The sequence below is a fragment of the Oryzias latipes genome, chromosome 16, assembly GCF_053564925.1.
Source record: "Oryzias latipes strain Hd-rR chromosome 16, Olatipes_Hd-rR_3.1".
In the NCBI taxonomy this organism is placed as follows: domain Eukaryota; kingdom Metazoa; phylum Chordata; class Actinopteri; order Beloniformes; family Adrianichthyidae; genus Oryzias; species Oryzias latipes.
Window position 1 is genome coordinate 18,977,120 of NC_136252.1, and position 18,285 is coordinate 18,995,404.

The following is an 18,285-nucleotide window of genomic DNA, read 5'->3' on the forward strand; positions in this document are numbered from 1 at the left end:
GTACTAGTCCTGTAATCTATCTGAAAACTTTCCCAAGGTATTTCAGTTCATAAATTATTTATTATAAAGTATTGGGAGGAATCTAGTTTGAGTGTTGTTTTAAATAATCGAATAAGTATTTTAAACCTGTAAAGGCCACAACATTAAAGAATTCAGAGATAATTCAAATTTGTTGGAAAGAGGTACCGGTAGTTTTTTTTTACTTTCAATAAATCCACAAAAAATTAGAAAATCATTTATATGAGATATAGAAAGTATCAATTATGATAGGTTTAGGTGATTTGGTAAGTACAAAATATTCACATGAGTGTTTAGGGGGAAAAAGCACCTTCTAAAATTTGATCCATACTTTTTTAACATGGGGTGACTATAAAGACTTAAATCGACAAATTTTGCATTATTTCAATACAGGAAGTAGTATTTAAAAAAAGAAATAACAATTGATCAGTGATTCTCACCACAGAGTTTTGAAAATTAGCTAAACTTTTCCCACCAAAAGGGTTTTTGAAATTTCAATGAAGCAGCCATTTTAAATGAGCATTTTAAATGAAACTACCCTAGTGGAATAATGATAAACTACAGGGCAGAAAACAGGGAGCAAGTTCTATACAATAAGTTTTAATGAAAGTTTGGATCATGCTAATGAGATAGGGGTCTCAGAAATGCGTAAATCAAATGTGATTCCAACCGTTATACAGGATCAATGATCAAGGCAAACAAAGTTACGGGTAGAGCTCATTAGTGTTAAAGAAGTGTATTTGCTTTAGCAGATCCTACAACAGGCATTGCTTTCTCAAATCTAAAATAAACACGTCCATGTGGAACTGTAGATGCACGTTCCTCTAGTGGATTGTATCTCTGAAGAGTTGATTTGTGAAATGTCAAATTAAGTAATATGAAGCGCAGGATATTGCACAGAGAACAGTGGAGCACATACTGATTTGCACTGCAACCTGAGCTCTCACACTAAGAGGGAAAGAAATCTGATGAAAAGCAATTTGCACTCTAGCATAGATTTAGTTTCGTATTAATATTTCTATCAAAGTAAAGCTCCTAATAAAGTCAGAGGCAGAGGTCGGCGTAAATATCTGTCTATGCCTGTGTGCAACCATTTATTTTGACAGCAGCGTCTGAAATTGCTACCAATTTCAACAGTTTACAGACTGACATATTATTTTAGGGAATAAATGCAATAGCATAAGCATCTGCTGGTCCAACAACTGAATCTTTAAGCTTTACTTGAGTCATTTGACAGGCTTTTTTCAATAGTATTTTTGTTATAATTTTGCATTGAATGCCAACAGTACGTCTAAAACAAGAAATACGGTTAAGGGAAATAAAAGGGTCAAAATTCCAAAACATTACAAAAAAATCTGTTTTGTTGTCAAATGTGAGAAACAATCAATACTCAGTCTTAAAATCCCACTCCAATCATCATTTCATCTATTATCTATTTTATCTTAATTAAGTTAAAAATAAAAGATTGTCCATTCAGTTTAATGTAAGACATCAAATTAAATATTGTACTTTTTTAGACACCCAATAGGAGCATAAAACACTGATGTACTCTATTTGCTCCATGTGAACTCTGCCAACAGTTCTTCTTGTTCTTTGAATTCAGTGCCACATGACATAGTGTGGTGCAATTAAGATGTCAGATTTAATCCACAGCTGACACAGCACCTGTGATCTCACCCACAAATCTGATAATGAGCCACACAGGTTTAATAGCGGACAGGTCAGAACTTAAGGTCATACAGTTTACCACCTGGTTTGTCAATTTTTTTAGTCAGGCTGCTGAAATAAGAAAGAATAAGGATCCTTTTTTTGACAAAAATATGTTTTTAGCAGCAGTTGCTGCTTCAAAACTTTAATATTGTATTGATGAAGCTCACAAATCCATTTGATAATGAATAAAAGCCCTTCTACGATCACTTGAAGAAAAGGTATCTGGGTTTTAACTGTTTCAGTGGTAAATTCGGGTGAAGCATTTTTGCCGTGAGAGTCAGACTCCTCAGTTTAGCCTAGCCATGACAAAGCAGCTGTGACTATGAACAGATCTTTCCATTGCATGGGTCATTGCCCGGGTCTCCACTGCAGCAGCCTGGGTGAACACGTGTGTGGTCTGATGGGTGGCAATATGTTTTATAAGCGCAGAATGCATGGCTCCATGGTACATTTTGGAGCATAAAATGTCTTAAATCTTATGGTTTTTATTAGCTAGAAAGTAAGGGCGAAAACTAAAGGACCCTCTTAAGTTCTACTTCTCCTCAAAACTGAGTTTTGTTGTAATTCTGAAATAAATGTTGGCTCCAGAAAGTTGTTCTGTTGGAAGAGGGTGTTTATATTGTGTATTTGTGTGTGATGGGGGAGCTGCTCAGATGCCAGTTCCTCTCCAGACCCCACATCGCCCCAGAGCTTCCAAGCTGTGAAAACATACTGAAGGTTTGTTGGTTCTTTGTGGCTAATAAGGTGTCATTGTGCAGTTGAGCTGTTTGATATCCAGCAGAGTCATTAGGATCATAGGAATAGATTTAACAGACCTGCTGCCCTCACAATTGGATACGCACATGTGCATTTCTGCAGCCTTTCGTTCCTCTTTTTTATAAGATATGACAGGACTTACTGCATTTACTCACACAAAGTTAAACTGTATTCTGCTGCAGTGGTGCTGACTTGTGCCATGATTAGACCTTGTAACATCAAAGCTCACTGCTTTCAAAGGCTTTCTTTTAGAGCTACCTTCAGGAGTCCTGGCTCCTATATGTCCAGACTGCATACAAAGGGCTGTTTTCATCATCACCTCCCAATTCAGCACCCCAATCGTCTCCCACTGCTGCTGGATCTCAGTTATCAGGAAAAAGGCTTGATAAACCATGTCTGGATTTCTGTAAAAACCAGGACATTTTGAGGCTGTTGCTGAGGGAGAAAGTTTTTCATCCAACACTAAGGCTTGACCTTGTTAGTCTGGAGGCTTGATTAGAGGCTATCTGGAGCCGTTCTTTGAAGAACGCACCTCTGTCTTTTCTCATCCCATGCAGCTGATCCATCTTGGCAAGCTGGCACTGGACCCATTGTGGTTGAACTTTAATGGAGTGAACATGAATATTGCTGTCAATTGTGGGAGGTTCATACATGTGGATAACTGCGGTTTGTTTTGTTTTTAATAGATATGAGAGGGCTGTAAGAGAAACATAGCCTTCAGAGACCCCAACAGAGAAAATAGACAGGTCTCTGTGGACTTGGCTCTGACTTGGGGCTTTATGAGTGAGATCCTGAGCTGTGTTTGCCTTAACAGAACTTCAGGGAGGGGTGGTACTGACACTATAAGGTCACTCCTGAACTGGTTTGTCAAGTTGCGCAAGTCAGTTGTGTTCATTCAAGTATCTCACAACATTTGATAAGAATAGAAAAGGTTTCATTTGGTCCTGACCAATTCTCTGCCCCGAGTCACACTGTCAATTTTAATCACAAGAAAATAGTTTCTCTTTTTGGTGACTTCATGATGGTCTGTGAAGTGACTAATGAAGGTTTTGTCTTTATTAAAGATCAACACAGGAGGAGTCATTGTGTGATGACATCAAATATCCTGCCAAGCAGCTGTGTTTTTCAAAGTTAATTCAGCGACAGAAAGACAAAGTTCACTGAGGTGAGAGATTCTGCAAGAAAACAATTCAGTATGCAGAGAAGGTGTACTATACGGTACTAGTTTATAAACTGCAGACTAATCTCAAGTCCTGGTTACAGAAGAGTGTTAAAGATGGGTATTGCCATCATAGCATCCCCTCTCACACTGGAGTTTATCCCTTTAGGCAATAAAAACTGAAAGTTGATGGATACGAAAATGAATCTGAGCTAGAAGGAATGATTGTAAATGAAAGGTTTAAGAAAACACGTAAAAGTGAAGCGTAATTAAATATTAAAGCAAGAAAAAAGAATAGAACCTTGTTTGCCTGCTCACCCTAACCAGAGCCTATTGGTAAAATAACATAAAGAAATCATTTTTTACAAGTAAATGAGCCCACAATAAGTAATACAAGTTTTAAAAAGAGTGGAGGCATCAGTTGCTGATCTTCTAACTCTTGACCAGCCTTAAAAACATGTAAATGACACATTTGACAGACGTGTCACAAGAAGACCCTGGTTCAAATCCCAGCTAGGACCTTTCTGTATGTTCTCCTTGTACATGTGTGAGTTTTTTTATCCTTTCAAGGGCCAAAAATATTCATCATAGGGAAATTAGTGCATCTAAATTGGTTTTAGGTGTGAATGTGTGCGGTTGTCTGTCTCTGTGGCCCTGCAAAGAACTGGCAAACCATCCAGGATGTACCCTGGCTTTACCCAATAGTAGCTGGGATAGTCTCCAGCACTACTGTAGCCCCAAAAGGGAATTGGCAGGTTTAGGAAATGGATGGATGGATGGATGGATGGATGGATGGATGGATGGATGGATGGATGGATGGATGGATGGATGGATGGATGGATGGATGGATGGATGGATGGATGGATGGATGGATGGACAAAATACTTTTCAATTTATATCTCCAAATGTGATTTTGGTTGGTGATGCAAAATATAGTTGAAGGCAAGGTGAGATCATCAGTAAATTTAAACTTGTTTGTTTCCTCAACTTTTAATTTTTATGTTTAGTTGTGGTTTCTTTTTAATGGTAACGATAACCAAACTTTTCTTTTTTTCAATATTTGTATGCTAATTGTCCTCATCTCTCCAGTGTACCTCATAGTGGCATTCTTAAATAACAGGTACATTATATATACATTCATGTAAACTCAGTTATGAGTTGATATGTTCATTTTGGTATCAGAAAAAAAGTTAATTTTAAATCTAAAATGTTTGTTCCCGGTAAATGGCAAATCAGCCATAACTTGGATGGTGTGATCACTTGTTTTCACCAGTGCCTGTGCATGAAGCCAACACAAGTGCATTGATTTAAAATACTAAAATGGAGCACCTGTCAAAATAAAATAGCAATGGATTTTCAGAAGGAGAAGTGACCGGCAGACTTAACTGTAAGAAATATTTGTGATGTCATTTCAGAAAAACACGATTTTTGGTATTTAAGTGAGAGCAGAACAGATTCCTTCAGAGGGTATGAAGAGATACCTCCCAACCTGTAAGAAAGCATCTCAGGTAAAAAGAGTGGTGAACACAAATTTCAGCACCATGGTCAGAGTTACCTCACAGGTAAATCACTCTCACTTCAGAGACACCAACTCTGCTTTCTTTTAAACCATTCAAATCCGAACACAAAATTTTGGGTGTTTTCACTCTTGTAACCACAGTCTCACATTTACCTTGCCAGATACCCTATCTGTGCATTATCAAAATGAAATCAAAGTGATATTTTTATGTAAAATGTTGAGGAAGCTGTTAAAGTCTCACTTAAACAAGCCTTTTCTTTCTTTTTTTTTTACCTTGGAACAATACCTCACTCTCAGGCCTCCGCTGAGATGTAAATGGATGTTTCACTGGTGTTGTGACCCTTGACCCTGAGTGCACCCCCTGTTTCCTGAGCCAGATGCTGCTCCTGTAGACCCCAGTCTTCTCAACCTAAACAAAGTAATCCTCCACTAAACAAGATGGATATTGTATCACCACTCTAGTGGTGTCAAAGGAGCAAACATCTAAAATCTCAAAGAGTTACAACAATGTATTTTTTGCAATAAAACTAAAGTGGTAGAAATATTTTTCTTTATTTTGAGCTGTTGTGGCTATTTAAATGAATTGCATTTAAGGGATGAACATAAAATTATATGACATTCAGTAACTTTTTGTGGAAAAACGTGTTATTCATAAGGCAGAAGTGGCTGTACTATGTGGGTTTTAGGTGGGAAATGTTGAATGATAGAAGAAGAGAAAATGCATTATGTGATTTTTGTAAATGAAGAAATAAAATATAAAACAGTTTTAAGGAAATTCTAGCTTTAATTCCCCTCTTTATTATTTTTAGTTAAAGTAACCATTATATTTTTGGTGAATTGCATTAAAATGCACAAAACAAACCCCTAATTAGATGTTTTGTAACATTGACAGACACTTTTATTTTCTTTTAAAAAAATCCTTGTGTAATCTTAAGAAATAGCGCCTCCAGTTATCTTTACCAACTCTGGTTTTGCGCAGAAATTGTTTAACAGTTTCTCGGATGCTACCTCCCACTCCTCCACGTAATTCACCCTCTTAACCAATCCTATGCCTCCCCAAAAAGTTTACGCCATGCAGCCTATAAAGAAGTGCCTTAGTTTCTCAAGTAACAGAAAGACTTGTCCTCTCAGGAACACATGGATTCTTTAGATTTCTCCAAAAGCCCACAGATCTTTGGTTGGACTACTTCCCTGACTCCATGATAGGGGGTATGCTGTGACTCTGTCTGGTGGACGCCTTACCAGGTGGGGATGTCTGAGGAAAATTTGGGAGAAGACTCGGCCAGCTCCCCTGTCTCTCCTGTGGACAGTGTGAGCAACAGCGAGGGGGAGCTGGACAGACCGCCGAAGAGATGTGGGAGGAAGAGGAGACCGAGCAGGAAAAACGGGGAGGACTCAGATAGCCCGACCCCTGGGAAAAGAGGGAAGAAGTCCAGCAGCAGCAGCCCGCAGTCTTTCGAGGAGCTCCAGTCGCAGCGCGTCATGGCCAACGTCCGGGAGCGTCAGCGGACGCAGTCTCTCAACGAGGCGTTCGCGGCTTTGCGCAAAATTATCCCCACTTTGCCCTCCGACAAACTCAGCAAAATACAGACTTTAAAGTTGGCAGCCAGATACATCGACTTCCTTTGCCAGGTGCTGCAGAGCGACGAGCTGGACTCCAAGTTGTCAAGCTGCAGTTATGTGGCGCACGAGAGGCTGAGCTACGCCTTCTCCGTGTGGAGGATGGAGGGCGCCTGGTCCATGTCAACATCTCACTAGCACCAGGAGAAATCCTACCCAACATGGTACGATGGGTTCTTCAACCCAAACCTGCACGATTCAAGATGAAATGTGTGAGAAATAAAGAGTTTTAATGGTGGCAGCCTCTAAAGGCCACATCTAGGCTGTAGAGGAAAGTGTTTGGGGTGTTTTTTTTTTCCTTTTCTTGTGACAGTAAAATGTAACCCACAGGTGACTGCTGAATTTATTTCCTGAAGGAACAACCTGGAGTCCAATGCTGGATACATGGGATCACTGCCACAGACGACTGAAGCTCTGCGTGGGGATCTTTTTTATATAAGAGGCCCGACAGCCTTGCGTCAGCTCCCAGTTCCCCACTCTGATGAGTTTTCATGCTGTTGACGAAGAATGTTAAAGAAGAATCTTTTTTGTGGTGTTTTTCTCTTTTTTTTCTCAAAAAAATCTTTGTTTAAATGCATGCATTAGACTTTTCTCTGTGGTCAAAGTGCATCATTGACGTCTCAGTATTTCTTCAGCCTGGCTGGAGGTTGATTTCGTGGATCTAACCTGTGCAAAAAGAAAAAAAAGAGAAAAGTATTTTCAGAATACACTTATTTATTTATTGAGGAAGCGTGGAGGAATAGATCCTGTGTCTGGAAAAATGTCATTCCTATTTTTTTTATAATCGCTTCTTTTATATGTTTGTATATATGTTTTTGCATTAAAGAAATGTACGATGGAAGGATTCGAGTTTTATTTTTTCTCCCCATCTGTGGCCAAAAGAGGCCAAAGAGGCCAAAAAATGGAAGATGTTCTTAAACAAAATAAGCTGTGCGCGTGCGCGGAAGAAATTGCTAAATAAAACCAAAAAAAAAGTAAATTGTCAAGATGGAAAGCCAAAAATGCTCAAATATATATATAAATGTGTGTGTGTGTGTGTGTGTGTAGATTTAGATTTACATGTTATCATAAATCACATTTTGCGCTTAAAATTGACAACTGGAAAAAATATTTTTATTCCATTTACTACCTGGCCTTATTAGAAAAATAATTAAAAATCATGAAGACAAATGTAAAGATTGTTTGCTCATATTTTATGTTTTGTACGAGCATCAGTCCCCGTTTCCCTGCGTGATTACTGTCACGGAATAAATCTTTCAAAGCCTGTTATCGTGCTGTGATTGATCTCCGTGATCTGGGAAAGTGTTTCTCGCTGTCCAAATCAAAGTGCGCGCGCGTTTGAAGGTGTGTAATTGGCTTGCGAGGCACGTATGGAATTCCCAGATGTCTATGAAATCCAAGAAGGTCGTGAAGGTGCAAGCTGTGGAAGGACTACTTCCCACCGCCTTGTCTCAGCAGTTAAACGGAGACCTAGGAGCGGAGCTTTGTTTGTTAGATGAATTGTTGGGACCATGATTATTATTTACTTTTTGTGGTGACGCAAATCTCAAAACTTAATTTATTAAATTCATTCTAATGGTTTCTTGGTCCCTTAAACGTAAAACCCTGGAAAAGGTTTCCTCTTCTTTTTTCTGAGTGGGGAAGTTGGCAACTGACACAATGCAGAGGCACAAAATGAAACCTATTTAGAACAGATGTTAGTATTTTTAAAAAAAGTCACGTGAAATGAGCAGATGTTCAGACTGAGCTGGGACTCGCCAAGCAGAGCATTGCAGTGCAGACTCAGCTCGAAGCAGCATTGCCTCCACACACGCTTTTCTCTGCGAAGCTGCGGACTTTGATTGGGATGATCCATTTCATCTGCAGCTTTGATTAACAAAAAAGATCATTCAAAAGGGGGTTTCCGGGGAACATTATGGAGCTGCAAGAAACGGTCTCTAAAAGGTAGGTTGAACTTGAGAAGAGAGTCTTCGTGCTTAGAATTGTGAGGGAATGTTTGTCTGAGAAGCTATAAAAGCCAAATGAAAGCTTGGGTGCTTTTGCAAACTTCCACGGGCCCCGCTGCAGCCGAGACATGCAGGCTGAGCTGCGGTGGAAGCGGGTGAGTGTGTGTCTGTGAGGTGGAGGGAGGAGGCTTAAAGGAGGCGAGCGACCGAAGAGGCTCCGAGAAACCATCAGCTAACCATTCCAACAAACTCCACGTCGCACGGCGCGCATTTACGCAGGATCCAGGAGGAGACGATCATTTTGTAATTCGAAAAGGTTTCACAGTTTTTGGGGAAAAATTACATGAATGTATTATTATTATTATTATTATTATTGTTATTATTATTATTACGTACTGAAATATTACTGCAAAAGGCTATGTTCACATATCCGTCTAACATTTTATTTTGTGTTTGCTTTAATTTATTATTATTATATTTAAATATGTATTTATATTTTTTTCAATTTATCACTGAATATATTCAGTGTACACACACACACTTTATTTTATCAATGTTAATACACTTAAAAAATTGTGAGTTGCAGTAAGAACTTTTTTTAAAGTGAGCTGGAGTGCTTAGGCTGCACAGTGACAGTTTGTCCAAACCTTACTGAAGGCAGAGAATCAAATGAACAAATGAGAAGTTAAGCAGAAACAGACAGACAGTTACAGACCTTGTGCATATTAAATACATTATTGCAGCTCTTTGTTGAATAATAATAATAATAATAATGTTGAGACCATATATTATGTTGAAAGCACATTTAATGCACGGACAAAACTGCAGTAATGGACACCATTCAATCTTTATCAACTAATTCAACAGGTTCATCATGTATATCTATACTTATATATATATATATATATGTGTGTGTGTGCGGGGTACAAACTTACACACACACACAAGTTATTCTACACTCATAGACTTTATGTATCTATCTTAATATATTTATTTGCTCCTCTAGGATAAACAAAATAGTTTGACTTTTTTTAATTTTGCAAAAAAAAAATTAAACTTTGTAGGGGAAATCTTTTTATCTTTTTTTTTAAATCAGTTCCAATTTGAGATATTTGATTTCAACATACAGGTGCATGACATCTCTGTTGGTCACCTGTAGGGAGTAGCCTGCATCTGTTAAACTCCCGCCCACTTTGACCCTGAAAACAATGAAGCATTACTTCACAAAAAATGGATGAGCGCTCTGATAAATATTTATTTGAAACAAAAGTGCACCTGCTGACTGTTCAATTTATTTATCGCAGGAGAACAGGTTTTTCTAGCAAAAACCTGGTCAAGCTACTCACTAATCAAATAAAGACAAAAGTAAAGAAAAACGGAAAAAAACTTAAATTGCTTTTTTCATTCTGATTTCATCTTGGTAATTTCAAATTAGTTTTGTGCTTAAAGACACTTAAAAAACACAGATAATGCTCTGATGAATGCAAAGTTGTCAGTGGACATTAAAATGTTCAAAGAGCTGTGCAAATGCTGGAGATGTGACAAAGTTTAAGATATTTAATCTCAAAGAAAGTCAGACCCTGTGGTGTGAAGTGGACACAGAAACCCTGTGACAGTCTTAATCATAAATCGCTGATATACAGGTTCAGCTGCATCTCACTTGTATGTAATGCAGAATCACATGTGGTGCACTGACTTGATTTATTTCAACTCGGAGAACAACATCTGAATGGATCAGTGTGCATTAATTTTACTTTTGGCATTCAATTGTTTCCCCACATAAGGAAGAGAATCAATTTTAGTTTTTGTTGTAAACAATTTGCTGATTACTTTTCAGCTTTTAATTTAATTGCTTAATTTTGCATGTAATTATTGGTAGCCAAAATGTATTTATTTATCTATTTTTCTGTTCTGGAATCTTTTCTTTCTGATAATAGCGGTAGGTTAAAGAATACGACATACCAGAAAGCATTTGTGCTCTTTGAGGCAAATGATTGTGATTAAAAGATTAAATCTTGAGATATTTTGATAAAAAGTGCAACCGATCTGGCTCAGTGGAGTAAACATGTGATTTTTAGTCTGGCTGAATGCTTGTAGATACATAACAAGTTACCCTAAAATTAACTAAAATAGCTAACATATATTAGTGTTTCAAATAGCCGATCAAGGAAGTCCTGATCCTGGCATAGTCGCAACCTGGATGTCCACATGGCACAGCAGACACCCACACATTTGTTTTGTGTGTGTGCCACCCAGGCTGCAGACAAGACATGGATCACTGTGTTTGAGGAGCATACACAATGATGTCACAGACAGGAAAAGGGCTAGAAAAGGTTTGGCACCTTTAGGAATTGGCCAGATTCTCATTGGCTCAGCAGAAATGCAGAAAAAATAAACAGGCAATCAGAAGGCAGTGTGAGCGTACACAAAGGCATCGCAAAAACGTTGCGGATAATAAAAGCAGATTTTTCACTTGAGGGGAATGATTATTTGTGCTCCTCAGTTGTCCATAAATAGAGGGCCCCCTTACAGGAAGTATAAACACTGAGATGAAGCAGAGGGCAGCTAGTGCGACGCAGTGATTTCCAAACATTACTGTTTGTGTTCAATCAAGATCAGGCATAACTGTAGTCTGGGTTTGAGAAGGGTTATTACTTGAGGAAAAATGTGGAGAAAAATATGCAAAGAGTGTAATGAGTTTAGCTCATTTAAAAAAAAAAAAAATTGATGATGAAAACAAAAACCTGTCGCCAAAATAGTGCAACCACTTACGACAAAAAAAAGGGCTTTGCTCCAAACAATAAAAGCCATCAATTTAAAAAGCTTCCACTTCAGTCTGACGAAAGCCAGTTTGCCCTTTGACAGTAAAACATTCAACCTTTGTGTATTGCTTTGGGCTAAATAGCATCCCAATGCCTGACCCCATGGGAGCTTCCCTCCCTGGGTATTAATCCTATTGCCTTCATTAACTTTCTGGCCCACTGGCATCAGTGATGAATGCCAGGGCTCTAATGTCATACTTACCGGTATGTGTCGTTACGTAAAGCTACAATGATCTCCTTATTTCTCTCACACCACCTTGAAGACTTATTCTTATCCCCTTTGGGCAGAACTTTGAAGGAAGTAGTTTTATCAAAAAAAACACAAAAAATCTGTTTATCAGTGTAAAACCTCACTGTGACAAAACAAGGCTAGGGTGCAACAAGAGAGAGAAAAATAGTGTAAAAATATTCAAAGGGAATTATTGCTGATGAAAAACGAAAGCAAAGAGACATATGGGATGACGGAGAAACTGCAGTAAAATCACTTCTCGACCAATTTATTCAAGTTGCAAAATGAAAATCCCACTTTATGTTCACTTTTTAAGAATGACATTGGTGTGTCATGATGTCAACTTAAAATTATTTTGTTTACCCCGGATTTCCCATTATAGTTTAAAGCTATTGTGGAAATTGTGTTGCGAAATCTTCTGTTTTTCAGTAAAATACATTTTAATGGTTTCACTGACTTCAAATTACAGAGGCTTTTTTAAAATCAAGCATATCAATACTTATTTAGTGTTTGTTAACTTCTAAGTTTAAATCTGTCCCTAAGAAGAAAGCAAGAAAAAAAAAACAGAATTTTGCTCCTGAAGCCAATCTAACCTTGTTTTAAAAATGTGATTCATTTGTAACATAATACATTTAAATCTAAAATTGTCACTAGGCAACAATGTACATTAAGGTTAGACATGCACTAATAAAAAAAAACAAAATATTCAAAATTGTAAGGTAGAAAAACTGTTCAGATTTATTAAAAATAAAAAATGTTTGTAAAATATTAAAATGTGAAAAGGGTAAAGATCTCAACATGGAACTTTTCTGTTGCCTGAATGGTTTATTTACATTAAACATGTATTCTGTTTCAGCAGAAGATCTCTATGAAGAAGAATTGCTGATCTGATGGTAAAACAACATAAACTTAATCTTATCGCCTCTATCTCCATGTCATTGGGGTGCTGGATTCATCCTCCTCAACATCATGGCCGGCTGTTTGTGACCTGAGCGCTAAATCAAGTTCAAAGAGGACGGCTGGCGTTTGGCAGATAGTTTTACACAAGGGCAGAGGTAGAACCATTTGTTTGGTCAACCTCTAGCTCCCCCTTTGATTCAGAGATATCTCTGACCCCTCCGAACTCCAGCAGGCAGAGTGACACCGCTAAAAACTCTTCATGCTGTTGCTGAGCTTCTAAAGTTTGCAGGATGACTACCTTGATTTGTGTGTGTTTGTTTGTTTGTTTTTGTTCAGTTAATTAGAAAATGTCTCATTTTTTATGTACAAGTCACTTTAAAAATCTATATAAGCCATAAAGACAGTAAAATATTAAAAAGAAAGCATTTGTTGGATATTTTGGGGGGTAAATTCCCCTTTTAACCTTTTTAAACTTTCATGCTTGTAGTATTTGCATAATTTAAGACTGAGGGTGCATGACTTCAGGTTGAAATGTCTAAATGAGAAACTAAAGCTATTGATGGAATAAATGTAAGGTGCTTTTTTTTTCTTTGTTTGTCAAATGTAAGCTATTATGTTACAGTGTCTTAGATCTAAGCAGTACAGTTCCATATCAACTACTGCATTTGGACGTTGTGTAGATATTGTATTGCAAAATGTTGTGAGGGAAAAAAACATTGTTTTGCATTACAAGAGTATATGGTCACATGTTTTAATTGGATGTCTATTATTTGTTAGAAAAAGTGTATACTTTGATAAAATGTCTAGATCAAATATGCCTGTTTGTTATTTTTTTCTTCAACTAAACATCATAAAGGTATATTTAAAGAATCTGAGTTTACATTTTTTTGTTTGAGACAGGTGAGAAAATAGTAATTTAAAGACAAAAGTAATTTTCATAGGCAACAACAGTTTGAAGCTTTTTTAGCTATAACCTCAATAAAGCCTAAATTGTCCTTGGAAACATGTGCTTCCCAAAGTAATTCCAGAAATGTTTAACAGAAAAGAAATTCCTGCCAAAGCATAGACATACTGCAATGACTCACCTTTTCTCACGCACACGGATTTTGCTCGGCTGTGCTCTCATTTTGGTTCATTTCCCTGACCTTTAACACTTGCCCCAGAGAGATGCAAATGCCCAAAGAACATAATGGTTCTCTTCCTGTGTAAAAACCAGGCTGTAAAGGAAGATAATTAGAGTTGTCATGGCAACTGGGTCCAGTGGGTTGATGGAGCTGTGTTCGCTTGCAGAACTTCAAACAGTATCAAAGCTATACAAGCTGGTACACCAGTTCTGGTTTGAATTAGGAGCTTGCTTCCATGCTTTCTCTTCAAATTCAAGTTCTATATGCAGCACCAGCTTTGAAAAAAAGTTTTTTTTTTTAAAGAAGAAGAAAAAAGGGGAAACAGGCCCAGCTAGTCCTGGTCCAGACAGACCCAGAGATCTGGATTTCATTAGAAACAATTATCTTATCTGTTTCATCTCGATGCTGCCCCAAGGGTTGGCAGGCAGACCACTGGGTTCTTTTGCAGTTTGAGAAAGCCTGCAGCCAGCCAGAGGCCTGTGGATCAGGTCATTAAAACACTCCTGCCCCTGCTGTTAGCGATAAAATGTTTTCATGCTTTTAAAAATAGATTTTTGCCTTTCAACCCCACAGGATACAAAAAACAAGACATTTCTTCTCCACTGCTTTGTCGTATATTTTTAAAGAGTTTGTCAAACGTGTGTTACAGGCACCTGTTCAAATAGCAAAATGATATGAACACCTATGCTTTACATGTTACAGTTAATAATTCAGAAGCCGTGTGAATGCATTTGTGACAGTATGTCATGTGCAGGAACTGGTGTGTTCAGGCACTCAGATAAGGACAGCAGATAGATATAGGTTTCATCTTTATTTATTTGGTTGAATTTGACAATTAAAAAAACACTAAAATCCAATGAAAACTGATCATGTGTGACTTTTGTGAAACTGAACCTTGCCTTACATATGAGGGCATTTCTTTCCAAAAAAAAAAGGGAAAAATATGTTTTTGTATCTGACAATTTAATGTATTAACCTGTTACCTTCATGTAAGCATATGCAATAGAAATCTAGATCTATGAGTTACATATTTATTGTCTTTGTTTGCACTGGAACAACAACAAAATTAAATGAAAAGTCAAATCTGATAAAAATGTACACAGAACTGAAAAACTGTAAAAACATTTATTTATACCTTTAACTTCATATTTGGTAACACCACTTTTGGAAAAAAAAAATCATTTCCTTTCCTGTAACCATGAATGAGTTTCTTACACATCTCTGCTGGAATGTTGGACAACTCTGCTTTTGCAAACTGCTCCTAGTTATCCAGTTTTAAGGGATGGCTTCTCCAGACTGCTGTTTGGATGTTTCTCCATAGGTTTTCCATGGAGTTCAGATATACCCTCATTGTTGGCTATTACAAAACTCTCCAACGCTTCTACTTTTACATTTATGAGAGCTTTTTGAATTAAGTTTTGGGTCAATGTACTGCTGGAAGACCCATGAATTCTAGTGGCTTGCTGACACCGGTCATTACAATGTGCCCTTAAACGATCAGATTTCATGATACAGTTCACACAGTCCAGGCATCATGTTCCAGAAGCAGCAAAGGATTTTAGAACCTCCATGACGTATGACCATAGGGACTTTATTCTTTTCTTGAAAGACCAAAGTATGTTCTCCCAAAAGGATTGCGGTTTGGATTTTGACAAATTCCAGTCTTGCTTGTTACGATATATCCTGGGTGTCCTACCGTAGTGTCACTTTTCCTTCAGATGCCGAAGGATAGTGCAAGCTGACCATCTTGTATCCCCATATCTGATCTTGATTGGCTGATGAATTTGTTTGGAAATTAGTTTGCATTCTTTTCAATAGTTTTTTTCCTCCATCCAGGGAGGTCAGCTACAGTGTAAACCTTTTGATGATATTGCCCTGAAATTGTCCTTAATTTTCCATAGCTCTCAAACATTAAGACAACTCCTAACATTTGTTTCTTTACTCCATGCTTTGTGTGACAAACAACACAAAGGTCGAATCCTCCAGTTCAACTGTTGCAAGTTAAATTAGTTTTGTTTACAACTTTTACGTGCACCTTGCCACAGGTGTTTCACAGACACTTTGTATGCTTGAAAAACTATTATTTCTGGCAGAATTGTAAGGTGTCCAATATGGTATTGTCCAAATGGTACTTTTAAGAAAAAGCAATGATAAATTGTGTATAGATAAATCATTGTTCAAGCACTTTAAATTGCATTTGACGAACAGTTAATATTGTTCCATTAAACCACTTGACTTGGCCTAAAAAAAAAGTTAAAGTGAAAAAAGTTAAATGTATACATGTATACATGAAATGTAGCTCAGACTAATGCTTGGTCTGATTGTTGGCCTGGTCATGTATGACTGTGTGCATAAACCTCAGTCAATTATTGCATCTGTTACCACTGGCTTTCACACATTATTGCAAAAAAAATCCAGAACGTTGTTCAGTCCAAAAAAAGACAAGAAGAAAATAAAAAAACAGGTATTTAAAATCCTGAAACCTGTACATATTGTGTACCTGATCTGTTTGCACAGAAACTGTCATTTTGATTCTATATACAGCTATGATCAAACACTTTCAAAACATGTAAAGATTGTAACGATCATTTGATTTAATGCTGATGTATCAAAATGATTTTTTCTTTTCAAAACAATCTGTCAAAAGCCTCAGTAATGGCGTGACTTCCCTGTATATTCTGCTAGTTTACTCAAGTGATAAAAGCCTTCGGCAAAGAAAAGATTTCTTTCTGTAATATATAGAAATCAAGGAGTAGCGTCACTCCTGTTGCAACTATAAACTTTAGAAAGCTATGAGATAGAAGCGGAATACTTTCAGGTTCAGGAAATACCTGCCAAATTCCTTTTCCCCTCTCTGTAACTAGCTTTGTTGATTTATTTGAGGTCCTCTGTAATCCCTTACCAAAAAAGTAATTAATCTTTTTCAAGCAACTTTTGGAGGGAATTTGCATTGGACCTCTTGTTTCATTGTCGAAGATAGAAGGGCACTTTAATTGATCTGGTTTGGCTTGATACAGTGTTCATTTCAGCAAGGGATGCTCTGAGCAGGACTGGGACAGGAGCGATGAAATCAAGCAGAGAGGGATGTGAGGCCCTTTACAAGACCTGGAGGTGAAACTCAAACCCTCCTCATCAGGGGTTAGGGATCATGCGGGGAGAGACTCCCCTTCATCAGAGCTGAGCAGGAAAATACTGAGGACAGCAAAGGTCAACCTAGCCTACCCACTGTGCCATAACAATGGAAAACATGCCAGGGTCCAAAAGGAAAACAAATGACGAGCACATTTCAATAAAAATGTAATATGAAGGTCAGTAGAGTTTTAATCCTTATATTCTGAAAATCAAACATACCCCCCCAAAAAAGTCAACGCACTTTTTAAAAAGAACAATTTTTTTTATCTACACCTTTAGAAACCAGGAAACCTCAAGGTAAATGCTCAAAAAATGTTCTACGAGAAACCACTGAGCTATCCAACCATACAAGATGTTTGCTTTCCTGCTCTTTGTGTTGCACTCCCCGCCGATGGAATCTCGCATCCTCTTCAAGGAGAAATTTTCTGACTTATTAGCTGTCAACGGTTCATAACCTCCAAGGAGCTATTAAGCCTTCTCTTGTGGTCACACAATAAATGCCAGTGTTTGATTTGGACTAAAAAGATATTTGAATGTTTTTGCTCTTCTCCACCCTGCGTGCAAGTGCAGCAAAAACACACTGGTTTCAGCATCAGATCACTGTGTCAAGATAATGCTAATAGTGTGTTTGCTTTGTTTTGATGGTGTGGTGTGGATTTACTGTCTACGAGCACAGTTTATCTCATCTGAGACAATAGACAAACAACTAAAACTATGACGGCTGAGCCTTGGAAATATTTGGAAGGTTTCATCATCGCTAAAAAATATTATAATAACACTAAGATTCTGTCTCTCTCCTAACTGCTTCTTTTTCCCCCCTATATTTTTACCTTGAGCGATATCATACTTATATTTGTTCTTGAGAAATGGTGTCAGTGGTGGGACTAAATCATTTATCACCAGCCAAAAACAACTGCGATGAATAATTGAGTCCAGATGTAGTTGATTCAAGCAAGATACCAGGGTTCATTTCCTGTCTGTGCTCTGTAAGACAACCTATTACACCTCCCAGGCAGCTGCTGCATGGGTATGCAGGCCCTGCCTGAATGTCAACAATCCTCAGGTGTCAGTTTAAGAATCACATAAGAATTCTGGTCTTGTCTAAAGAAATTACAAACTCCACACAGTTTTTCTCTTTTTTAAATCCCAGAAATACAGACTTTAAATGTTTTTTTTCCACTTAATATTACTCACAAAATTTCATTTATCCAAAACAGGTTACAAGAATTGGCTGGTGCAACCCATCAACTTCCCTGCAGTCGCAGCTCACACATTTATTTAAGGCGCTAGGAGGCCGCAGCCTTAGAAGCAGTCACTTCCGGCCCTTTAGGCTCATATGGTAATAATTAG

The 18,285-nt window shown here is 37.7% G+C and overlaps 1 protein-coding gene and 1 long non-coding RNA gene across 4 annotated transcripts; both read left to right on the forward strand.

Moving 5' to 3' along the window:
- Positions 1-6,253: 6,253 nt before the first annotated feature.
- Positions 6,254-7,623, forward strand: twist1b (twist family bHLH transcription factor 1b). Of its 3 annotated transcripts, none has more exons than XM_011485016.4 (2): positions 6,254-6,946; positions 7,113-7,623. In XM_011485016.4, the coding sequence occupies exon 1, from the start codon at positions 6,414-6,416 to the stop codon at positions 6,918-6,920; it is 507 nt and encodes a 168-aa protein (XP_011483318.1). In that variant the 5' UTR covers positions 6,254-6,413; the 3' UTR covers positions 6,921-6,946; positions 7,113-7,623.
- An 895-nt stretch (positions 7,624-8,518) lies between these two features.
- Positions 8,519-13,492, forward strand: LOC144984579 (uncharacterized). The gene is made up of 2 exons (XR_013648378.1): positions 8,519-8,726; positions 12,639-13,492. It is a non-coding gene; the product is annotated as an uncharacterized LOC144984579 (long non-coding RNA).
- The last annotated feature ends 4,793 nt before the right edge of the window (positions 13,493-18,285 follow it).